Genomic DNA, 11,432 nt, shown 5'->3' on the forward strand with positions numbered 1-11,432 from the left:
GGGTGGGGGAGACAAGCCAGTCATAACCAGATGGGCCTGGAGTTTGGGAGGGGGGGAAGTGAGTGCTTGGGGAGAGCTGGGTCCCAGCAGAGAAGGAGCCTGCTCACCTCCTCAGAGGGGAGCGAGGATGGACGTAGGTAAGGTGAGGGCACCCCTACCGCGGTCCCCTCCTTTGGAAGGAGGAGGTGAGGTCAGTGGTCTGCTGAGAATGAGGCAGTCCAGGGGACAAGGGTACTCTCTGTGGGGACCCCGGAGCATCTTGGGGGCATGGCTCCTGGAGAATTCTGCCAGAAGGGCCAGGGCCTGCTTGCCCTACACATGTGAGCTGATGGACCCGGCTTTGCCTCCAGGCCTGGGAGGGTCAGGATAGGCAGAGGGGTGAGGGAGCAGAGCTCTGGGTCTGGCAGAAGTTGGGGGGTGTCATGGATTGAATAGTATCCCCCCAAAGTATGTGTCAACTTGACTAGGCCATGATTCCCGGTATTGTGTGCTAGTCCTCCATTTTGTGATCTGATGTAATTATCTTATGTGTTGTAAACCCTAATCTCTGTCTGTGGTTAATGAGGCAAGACTAGGTTATGTTAAAGAGGATTAGAGTGGGATGCAGCACCCTTACTCAGGTCACATCCCTGACCCAATGTAAGGGGAGTTTTCCCTGGGTGTGGCCTGCGTCACTCTTTATCTTACAAGAGATAAAAGGAGAGAGAAGTGAACGGGGTGGTGGGGCCTCCTACCACACCAAGAAAGCAGAGCCTAGCACAGAGCATGTCCTTTGGTCCCAGGGTGCCTGCACTGAGAAGCTCCTCAACCAGGGGAAGATTGATGTCAAGGACCTTCCCCCAGAGCCGTCGGAGAGAGAAAGTCTTCCCCTGAAGCTAGCACCCTGAATTTGGACTTTTAGCCTCCTAGACTGTGAGAGAATAAATTTCTGTTGGTTAAAGCCATCGACTTGTGGTATTTCTGTCATAGCAGCGCTAGATGACTAAGACTAGATGTAAAAGGACCACGGGTGTCAGCTGAGATTGGAAAGGCTGCTTAGGGCCAGCCATGCCAGGCCTCCAATGTGGCCACAGCCCTCAGACACCCCTCCAGGGCAGGCTTTGCAGCTCAGAAGGCCCCAGGCGGGGGCTAATGCTCTGCTGTCACTGCTTGATAAGAAGGTGACAATTTTTTGTTTTTAGAAACTCAGTGCCCTTTAATGAAGCAGTAACTCCCGATCCCTCCTCCCCCAGCCCCTGGTAACCACTAATAACTGGTTTCTATGAATGAGCCTTTTCTAGTTATCTCATGGAAGTGGGAGCAAACAATCTTTTGAGCCTGACTTATTTCACTCAGCCTAAGGCTTTCGAGGTTCATTCATGTCATTGCATGCATCAGGACTTGATTCCTCTGTATGGTTGAATGGACCACATTTTGTTCATCCCTTCATCTGTTGATGGACACTTGGTGCCTTAGTCATCTACTGCTGCTATAACAGAAATACCACAAGTGGATGCCTTCAACAAAAGGAAGCTTCTTCTCTCACAGTCTAGTAGGCTACAAGTCCAAATTCAGGGCGTCAGCTCCAGGGGAAGGCTTTTTCTCTCTGTCGGCTCTGGAGAAATGTCCTTCTCATCGATCCTTCCCTGGACTAGAAGCTTCTCAGCTCAGGGACCCCAGGTCCAAAGGACTCGCTCTGCTCCTAGCACTACTTTTTTGGTGGTATGAGGTCCCCCATGTCTCTCTATTCGCTTCTGTCTTTTGTATCTCAAAAGAGATTGGTTTAAAAACACAACCTAATCTTGTAGATTGATTCCTGCCGCATCAACATAACTGCCGCTAATCCTATCTCATCAACATCATAGAGTCAGGATTTACAACACATAGGGAAATCACATCAGATGACAAAATGGTCGACATTCACACAATACTGGGAATCATGGCCCAGCCAAGCTGACAGATATTTTGGGGACACAATTCAATCCATACCACTTGGGTTGTCTCTGCTTTTTGTCTATTGTGAATAGTGCTGCAATGAACATTGGTGTCCAAGTCTCTGTTTGACTTCCTGATTTCAATCTTTTGCATATATACCTAGGCGTGCAATTGCTAGGTCAGACGGTAGTTTTATGTTTAATTTTTTGAGGAACTGCCAGTCTGGTTTCCATTTCACATTCCCACTAGCAATGGATGGGGGTCCCAATTTCTGCACATCCTTGCCAACACTCATAATTTTCTTTCTTTCTTTCTTTTTTTTTTTTTTTTAATAATAACCACCCCAGTGGATGTGGGGTGACATCTCACTGTGGTTTAATTTCCATTTCCCTAATGACTGATGACGTTGAGGATCTTTTCATGTGTTTGTCGGCCATTTGTACATCTTCTTTGGATAAATGTCTGTTCAAGTCCTTTGCCCATTTTTGGATCGGGTTGCTTGTTGTTTTATTATTGAGTTACAGGAGCTTTTTACATTTTCTGGCTATTAAGCCCTTATCAGATGTCTGAGATACCCAGATACGTTCTCCCGTTCAGTAAGTTGTCTCTCAACTTTCTTGATAGTGTCCTTCGATGCACAGAAGTTTTTTATTTTGAGGAAGTGCAGTTTATCTATTTTTTTCGTTTGATTCCATGTTCTTGGTGTTGTAACTAAGAATCTATTGCCAAATACAATGTCCTGAAAATTCACCCTTAGGTTTTCTTCCAGGAGTCTTTTCTCATATATTTAGGTTGTTGATAGATTCTGAGTTCATTTTTGAACATGGTGTGAGGTAGTCTCTGGAAATTGTACATGATTTGGAAACAAGGGGCTCGCATCTTTGTTTCATGCTGGGCCCCACAAGTGACGTCACTGGCCCTGCCTTTAGAGAATGAAACAGAGGGCTGCATGTTGGGGGACTCCCGGCCTCCCGTGCCTTCCCTCTTCCTGGAAATGCCCCTAAATTTCCCCGCTATGATGTTTGGGTGGGGCTGACCTCTCCATGGGCCTCTGAGCCATGAGCCTCAAAGCCCCGTTGAGAACACAGGCCAGTGAGGGGCATCCAGGACAAGGACCCCCAACTCAGGAGAAGTTTCTGCCGTGTTCTATGAGGACACACCAGAGAACAGGCCTGTGGGCAGAGACGCAGCAAAGAAGTGCCAATTTCACGAGCCCTCAAAACTATTGCCCTGAGAGAATCTTTAAACCTTAAACTACAAATATCCCCTGAAGACCTCTTAAAACTGAACAATAGTAAAGAATGTCTGTCCTGAGCACTACGCTCTTCTAAGAACTATCTGTATGGTATCAAATTGAAAATAACAACTCGAAAGATTAGATAGAAACCTCAGGGGGCCATGAGTTTCTGTTAACAGGGGAGGAACAACTCGGAAAGGGAGGGGGGAATGGCTGCACAACTCAACGAACGTCACCTTTGTGATGAACTGCACATGTACCAGAGGTTGAACTGGTGTATGTTTTGCTCTGTTTGTTCTCAACAACAACAAAAATAAAACAAATTATGAAAAATAGAGGTTCCACGTTCCATGTGGGTGCTTCAGGGAACACAGAACAGACGTGAGGACAACAGGCTGCACATCTCAGACTTGGGGTGAGGCTGCTAGCAGGGTTCCTGCAGGGCCCCGGTGGGGCATGGGGTTCCCAACCTCAGCGAGGTGTCCTAGCTGGCCACAGCCCCCCCCCCCAGAGGTGTAGGAGCCCCGTGGCCTGGGCTCAGCCTGCTCCTGCCGGGCAGCCCCAGGCCCCTGCAACTTGCTTCACGTTTCCTGACGGTGGTTTAGTTCTCTTGCAGCAATAGATGAGAAGCAACACCCAGCCCGAGCCCCACTTGCTCCAAACCTCAACCTGCAGGCCGGAAGGGGGAAGTGAAACTAAGCTGGGGGTGGAGGCGCCAAGCCTGCCCGCCCGAGAAGCACCAGGAGGCCACCGCACGCGAACACACACACGCACACCCGGATTCAATCTTAGCACCCCCCCGGACGAGAGTGAGGCCCATGGCGGAGGCGGCGAGTGACCCCGGTCCTGGGGAGCAGGAGGAGCTGCTGGTGGACGAGGCCACGGGGTAAGGGGCCACGGGCCATTAAGCCAGAGGGCAATGCTTACCCCAGGTATGCGCGCCAAGGCGGGGGACTCAGGCGCTGGCAGGCAGGTGGCAAGCTGTGCGTGTCTAGGCAAATGGTCTTCCTGGAACCTCGCTCGCCACTCAGGGGGATGCCTCTCCTTCTGCCTCTGCAGCTCAGACTCACCCCCCTAAGCTAGAGGGGTCCTCCGCCCAGGATAGGGAGGGCCGGCCCCACCAACCAGGCCTCCAGGATGTGGGCTAGGCAGCAGGGACTAGATCTGGGCCTTGGGCGGAGGGCAGAAATTCAGAGGGCTGGGGAGCCACTGCACTGGGAGGGGTGAGCCTGGCCGAGGGGGGCTGCCCCATCTCGGGACCCTTGAGTCCAGGCTTGGGCCCCTGCAGGCCCATGGGCAGGGCCGAGGGGCGGAGGAGGCTGATTGCCAGGCAGATCCTGTGCTGCGGGCATCGAAGTGCGCTGTGTTTTGAGGGGGGTAGGCAGGACGCCAGGGGTGAAGGAGCCACGTGTGCCCCACGGGAAAGGTGGGCAGACACCCCACAGCTGTGACTGCCCCAGGAGACAGCAGTGCTCTGAGGGGCCGCTGGGGACGGGGATCTGGCCTTGGTCCCTGGACCCTGGCTGAACACTTCAAGGCCCAGTGGAGCCGCAGGCTTAGGGCCCGGGGGGGAGGGGCAACACAGAGCAGAGGTGTGTGTGGCAGGCATCTGGCACAAGACAGGTGGGGCTTCGATGGGCAGACCGACGAGGGGCACTGGGGTGGGGCTAGAGGCCCCGTCCAGGAAAGGGACAGTGCAAACGGGCTCAGGCGTGTGGGAGGAAGGGGTAGGACACCTGGACCGAGTGGCCCCAGCGGCTGACAGAGAGTCCCAGGGCAGACTTGAGCCCGCCTGTGCCCAATGCTGCTGCCGGGGGCTCCGCTGGGGGTGCATGGTGACCACGAGGCTCGGCCTGGGGCTAACATGGGGAGGGGCTGAGCAGTCATGAGGGGTCCCCGTGGTCTCTCAGCTGACTTGCCCCTCATCCTGTGCTGATACACCTTAAGGGTAATAATGGAAATGAGGGCAGCATTTCACAGAGTGCTGTGTGAGCGTGTGTGAGTGTGTGCGGGCAAGTGTGTGAGTGAGTGTGAGTGTGTGTGTGAGTGTGTTGTGTGCGCGTGAGTGTGGGTGAGTGAATGTTGGGGTGGGCAGTCAGCATCACCTCCCCCTTCTCATTGCCGTGCTCACTTTGGCCCCACGAGGTTCCTGGGGCTGCCGGGTCCCGAGCAGCAGGTGTGGGGCAGAGCCGGGCCTGGGGACTGGTCAGGAGGTGTGCACAAGCCGGGCTCAGGAGCCACACCTGTCACCTCGGGGGGCTTGTGCACCTGTGGCCGCTGGGGCCGGCTTGAAGGCCGAGGCAGTTGAGGACGCTGCCTGTCTGTGGACCTCAGCACCCTGTGGGACAGACGGGTCGCCCATGCATGCAGCCAGAGACCCAGGAACAGGTGTCCTGTGCGGAAATGGCTCTCACGTCAGCGCTGCCATGGGCCAGCTGAGCCTGGGCGCCCTGGCTCCTCCGGCCCCTCATGCCCGTAGAAGGGCACACCCTGGGTGCAGCGGCCAGCCTCCCCCTTGGCCTCTCCTTGGCCATCCTGCCCCAGCTGTCTGGCATTTCTCAGATCCCGGACGGAGGCTCAGCCTGGGTGCTAGGGCGGGCAGGCACGCCGACCCCGGGTGCTGGCACCCGTGTTCCTGTGGGGCTGGGGCCACACCCGTGTGGTGTTGGGCAAGCGGGAGAACAAGCTGACACTCCTTACGTCCCCTCTTGTCCCCCACACGCTGGCGCAACGCTGAGTGCTCGAGGCCCTTTCAGAATGAAACCAAGACCCGTCTCCAGCGGGGTTCTCCTCCCCCTTGGTGACTCAGCCGGCCGGTTTGGGGGGGTTTCCTGCTGGCTCCGGTGAGAAGGACCAGATGACAGGCCTGGGAAGCCCCCTGAGCCCCTGCCTGCCCAGGAGGGGGCAGCCGTGAACCCACTTGTGCTGCCCACAGAGAACGGGCCAGCTCTGAGGCCTCAGGTTGCCAGCCCTCCCATGGGACATCCCCCTCACTGTGCAGGTGGCTCTGGGCCCCCTATGCCCCCCACTTGAGGGAGCACTTGCCTTGCCTGGCTCCCGGCAGTCAGTCACCACCGTGGCCTTTGCCGTGGAGCAGGACCTGGGCCACAGGCTCCCGGGGGCTCCTCAGGACCCCGGGTGATACTAAGCCGACCCCCGCTCCATGTGCCTTTGAGTGGTCGCTATGAACCTTGTCCCCTCCCCACCCGGAACCATGAGAAGCAGTGGGATGGACCGGCTGAGAGCTGGGCAGGGACAGGGAGGTTGCCCAGTGCTGGTGGCAGGGGAGGGGCTGGATGTCCTTGGGATCTCAACTTCAACACATCCGGATCTGGACTCCTCCTCAGTGCAGCCCCGCAACCCCCCAACCCGACTGCACCAGACCCAGGCCTGCCGGTCCTCCCAGCTTTCACATCTGATGGCCAAGTTCTGTCAGCTGGATCTGCCAGCCAGACTCACCAAAATTCAGCCCAGCCCCCCTCCGGATGACCATGACACCTGGCCTCCAGCCATCCACTAGCCTGGTCTGGTCTTTACAGCAACGTGGCCGCTTCAGACCCACACTCCTGGGTGGCCGCTGAAGGCCTCCTCAGCTCCCCAGTTCTGGAAGGTGCCAGAACCGTGGTTGTGGGCGCTGGGCCTCAGCAGTGCCCTCCCAGGGCTACCCTGCTGCCCCTGCCCCTTGAAGCCTCCAGAACGTTCAATTGGCACCCTGGGCCCCTGCTGTGGGCTCCCTTGGTGTCCTTCTGCTGCAGCATGTGACTGGGCCAGCCTGGAACCCCACCTGCCCTTCTCTGGACCCCGCATAGCAGAGGGTGGGGCACTGTCTCCTGCCATCCAGGCCTCTGCCTCTCTAACAATGCTTGGGGGCCAGAAGGCAGGGCCTCCTTCTGGACCATCTGTCCCTGTAGGGCGTCTGGGGGTTCCAGGCTCTGCGGGAGAAAGGTCACAGCATTCCTGAGGGGCTGGGGGGCAGCTGGCTGCAGGAGAAGTGGGCTGGGAAGTCTCCCCGCAACCGAGGGATCAATGGGTAGGGGGTTGTGAGGAGTGGAAGGAAGGAGGGGGTACAGAGCAGGCTCCCCAGCACAGCCTGGGCACATGGCCCTGGGTGGCGGGCAGAGCCGAGCAGCTCCCGGGAGGGCGGTGGCTGGTAAGAGGGGAGCCTGGAGCCCCCTCCCCACTCTGTCGGGTTCCAGCTCTGAGGCAGACAGACAGCTGGCCTGGCCTGGGGACTCGTGGGTTGGGGGGTGGTTCCTAGCCGGGTCAGGGGTCTGGGGAGCCTGGAATTTCCCAGGAGGAGGGGGAGGCCGAGCTGAGCCCCATGATGGACGCCTTCCTCCCGCACCCTCCCAGCTGGACACTTTCACGCTCCCTCCTTGGTGGGCGAGGGGATAGGACTGCTCACACGTGGACATTGCAGCCCCGCCTACGGATTCTGGAAGCCAGAGTTCTCCCCCATCCCCGCCCCCCCTCCTGCCAGGGAGTCTCTGGGGACAGATGGTCTGGAGGGGGGCTCCTGGCTGCACTGCCCTTCTTTCCACGTCCCCGCTGCCCGCCTCTGCTGGAGGGGTAGGCATTCTCAGGGGACGAGAGGGTCTTCACAGCATGGGGTCCCGGGCAGCGGTACCTGTGGCTCGTCCACTCTGAGTCCTGGGACACGCGTGGGGTGGGCACCCGAGGGGGCCAGCAGGCTGCACACCTATCCAGGGCACAAGGGTGAGCACAGAGCCCCAGCAAGCCTGGTGAGCCACAGCAGCCTGACTCTCACATTGTGGGGCAAGGAGCCTTGCCCCCTGGAGGCCTCAATTTCCCCATCTGTACACTCAGGTCATAGCCAGCCTTTGACATGCTCCCTGCACCGAAAACCCTCATCTTATCCTCCTATGGCCCAGTGAGGTGGCCTTCAGGACCCTCCCCTCTCACAGGTAGACACAGAAGCTCTAAGGGTCGATGAGCTGGCCCAGGACAGGCCCTCCTGAGCAGGGGCCAGGATAGACCCCCGCATTCCCGGCACGGAGCCTGCTCCTCCCAACACGGCACCCTACCAGGAAGTGAGCCGTGGACCCTCTTTGGGGAGACCGTGTGCTTTCTGTGGGCTGAAGGCTGCGTCTCCCTGGATCCCCCGGCACTGCCCCTCACAGAACCTGATCACCCCCTGCCGACCACTCTGCCCGTGGGCACCATGGGGGTGTGGCTGTGTTTCTTGGCCCACACAGAGCAGCGCAGAGCTCCGGCAGCGCCATCCCATTACCCATTGCCGTCGAGTTGGTTCTGACTCATAGCGACCCTACAGGACAGAGTAGAACTGCTCTGTAGGGTTTCCAAGGAGCTGCTGGTGGATTCCAACTGCCAACCTTTTGGTGAGCAGCCGAGCTCTTAACCACTATGCCACCAGGCCAGCACCCTCAGGCCCCCCAAAAGTAGAAATGGGCTTTGGCACGGCCAGCCCAGCTAGTTCTCTCTAGAGGCGTCTAGGAAGGACCCTCAGCTTCTCTCTCAGCCCAGACCCAGATGGTTCACACCAGGGAACCCCCTTTTCAGGGACTTCTAAAAACCTTCTGAGAGATGAGGGGCCTGGACACAATGCAATGGTGGGGGGCAGCCTCCCAAACTCTTCTAACCACAGTGCCATTGAGGCAGATAGAATCAAGCCACTAGGCCGATGATGGCGAGACATGGGGGACAGGGCAGGCTTGGGGTGCTCAGACTTGGGGTACAAACTTGAGGTGTGTAAATATGGGAGTTCATGGACTTGAGAGTACATGGGATTAAGGGATCACAGGCTTGGGGGTGCCCAGACTTGAGGTCCATTGACTAAAAGGATGTACTGATATGGGGGTACACATACTTGGGAGTTTGTGGACTTGGAGGTGTGTGGACTTGGGGTGCACAGACTTAAGGGTACCTAGATTTTGCAGTGCATGGATTGCGGTACATGGACTTGGGCTGTATGTACTTGAGGGTATTCAGACTTTGAGATGCACAGACGTCGGAATGTATGAACTTGAAGGTTCTCGGACTTGGGTGTGTGGACTTGGGGGTTTGTGAATTTGAGGGTGTGTGAACGTGGGGGTGCTCGGACTTGAGGGTGGGTAGACTTGGGCACCCCTTGGTGCATGGACTTGGGGGTGTGTGGACTTAGGGATGCATGGACTTGGAGATGTGCAGACTTGAGGGTGCTCAGATTTGAGGCTGCACAAACTCGAGTGCTCAGCCTTCAGTGTCCGTGGACTTGGGGGTGCATGGATTTGGGGGTGTGCAAACTTTGAGGTGTGCCTAGAGGGCAGCCCAGCAGACCCAGACTCCAGGCTCTCTTCACTAGGCCAGCCTTCACCCCCTCCCCAACACCCACGAGCCTGGAGAGGGGGCTGAGGGGGTCTATGTGTGTGGGGAGGGTGCGTGCAAGTTTTATAGGAGATCAGGGGGTTGAGAAAATCAGGCCTCCCAACTCTGCCCAGCCCAGCACAGCCCCACTGGTGCCAGACACAGGCAGATAAGAGGGTAAAGCGAGTGGGGAGGGACTGGAGGGTGGGTGGAGGGAGGAAAGCCCCCGGCCATTTCTTGGGGCTAGGTCAGCCCTATCCAAACTCTGTCTGCTAACTGCCTCCAAGTTGGGAAGTCATAGGGGTTGAGGGGGGCACAGTCTGCTCCTGTGGCTGGCAGGAGGGCTGTCTGGGAACTCAGGAACCGCCTAGTTCCCCTTCAGGGTACCAACCACCCCCAGTGGAATGTGGGGGACTCGGGCCTCAGGCCTCAAAGCCTGGAGCAGGGGCAGCTCCGGGAAGGACACGTGTGGGGTTAGCCGGGTGGCTACCCTCCACCAACACCTGGACAGTGTGGTCCCCACCAGATCTTCTGGGGTCTCAGTTGCCCTGGTTGTCCAGGTGCTGTTGGCCCTGCTACTAGGGCCCCTACACACACACACACACACACACACACACACACACACACACACACACACACGCATGTGTAAGAGGTCTGGTGTATCAAGGAGACCCTCCCTGTCAGGATGACAGTGACTTGGGAGAGCTGGTGGGGATGGGTTCTGCCCCCAGCAGATCCCAACTACTGCACCTCCCAGAGCCCAGCTCCTCCAGCTGCCACCTGGGACAAGGTGGACATGTGGGAAGGGCTCACCACCCCACACCATCCCTGCAGGTGGGATCTCAGATGCTGCTCCTTCCTGCCACCAGGGAAGAGCCTGAGCCCCTCATTCCCAGGCGTGAGCCTCTCTTGACTGTTTCGATTCTGAGGCTGAGCCAAGGCTGCCTCCACCTCCTCCTTCTCCCCTTCTCCCTGGTGTTGTTAGCTGCCACCAAGTCTGCTCCGACTCATGGTGGCCCTACGTACAACAGAATGAAATGTTGCCTGGTACTTGGTCATCAGACAATGTTCTGTTGTGATCCATGGGGTTTTCATTAGCTGGTTTTTGGAAGCAGATGACCTAGGCCTTTATTCTTAGTCTGTCTTAGTCTGGAAGTTCCACTGAAACCTGTCCCCTATGGGTGACGCTGCTGGTATTTGAAATACTGGTGGCACAGCTTCCAGCATCACAGCAGCATGCAAGCCACCACAGTACGACAAACTGACAGACGGGTGGTGGCTCTCCCAGGTACCTCCCCTCAAAACAGAAATGGGAGTAGGGACTGGTGGATTTAGCCGGTTCGTTCCAGAGGAATCTAGAAAAAAGCCTCCAGTTTTTCTTCTAGCCCCAGGCCCTACCAGAATCCCAGCTTCATCACTACCACTCACCACCCCATCATCTCGGCCCCTGCCCTTGGCTCTGGTCCACGCTGTCTTTGGTCGGAGGTGGTTGCTTGGACAGAGGGACACCTCAGGCAGAGAAGTGCTCTGTTTGGAGGCTGCCTCCTCGGTAAGTCAGGGACACTTCTCTGTCAGAAGTCACCCGGAAGTCACCAGCGTTGACCTCCTGCACCCCCGTGGGCTCTTTCACTACTCCTTGTGCCTTTCACTGGGACATTGCTGTGTGAGCATACATGCGGTGGAATCTGTGCGTGTGGGGGTGGGTGGGTGATGGGAATATGTGAACAACAAGACAGATGTGTGTTTCTCTAGGCCCTGTTCAGGTTCTATTTTGGTACCTACTGGGGGATTAGGGTCTGCTTTCTTGTCTTCTTGAGCTATGACCTTATGAGGGCAGGAATCATGTCTTGGTCACAGAAGAAAGGAAAGAAGAAAATAAAGGAAGAATCAGTGATGAAGAAAAGTATACATGAATGAAAAGTTGGATGAAGGGAAAAAAAGAGGAACAACTGGATGG

General features: G+C 56.9%; 1 protein-coding gene across 3 annotated transcripts in view; it reads left to right on the forward strand.

Moving 5' to 3' along the window:
• Positions 1–11,432, forward strand: part of LSP1 (lymphocyte specific protein 1) — a 53,452-nt gene that overhangs the window by 4,351 nt on the left and 37,669 nt on the right. For 2 of the 3 annotated variants that reach the window (XM_023724371.1, XM_023724369.1), the window contains exon 2: positions 3,768–4,037. In XM_023724371.1, the coding sequence (XP_023580139.1) occupies positions 3,970–4,037 (68 nt within the window). In that variant the 5' untranslated portion in view covers positions 3,768–3,969. Of the gene's footprint in view, positions 1–3,734; positions 4,038–11,432 lie in introns of those variants that run through there. The other variant, XM_023724370.1, reaches the window with a different exon arrangement.

The sequence above is a fragment of the Trichechus manatus genome, unplaced genomic scaffold (genome assembly GCF_000243295.1).
Source record: "Trichechus manatus latirostris isolate Lorelei unplaced genomic scaffold, TriManLat1.0 scaffold00244, whole genome shotgun sequence".
Classification (NCBI taxonomy): Eukaryota; Metazoa; Chordata; class Mammalia; order Sirenia; family Trichechidae; genus Trichechus; species Trichechus manatus.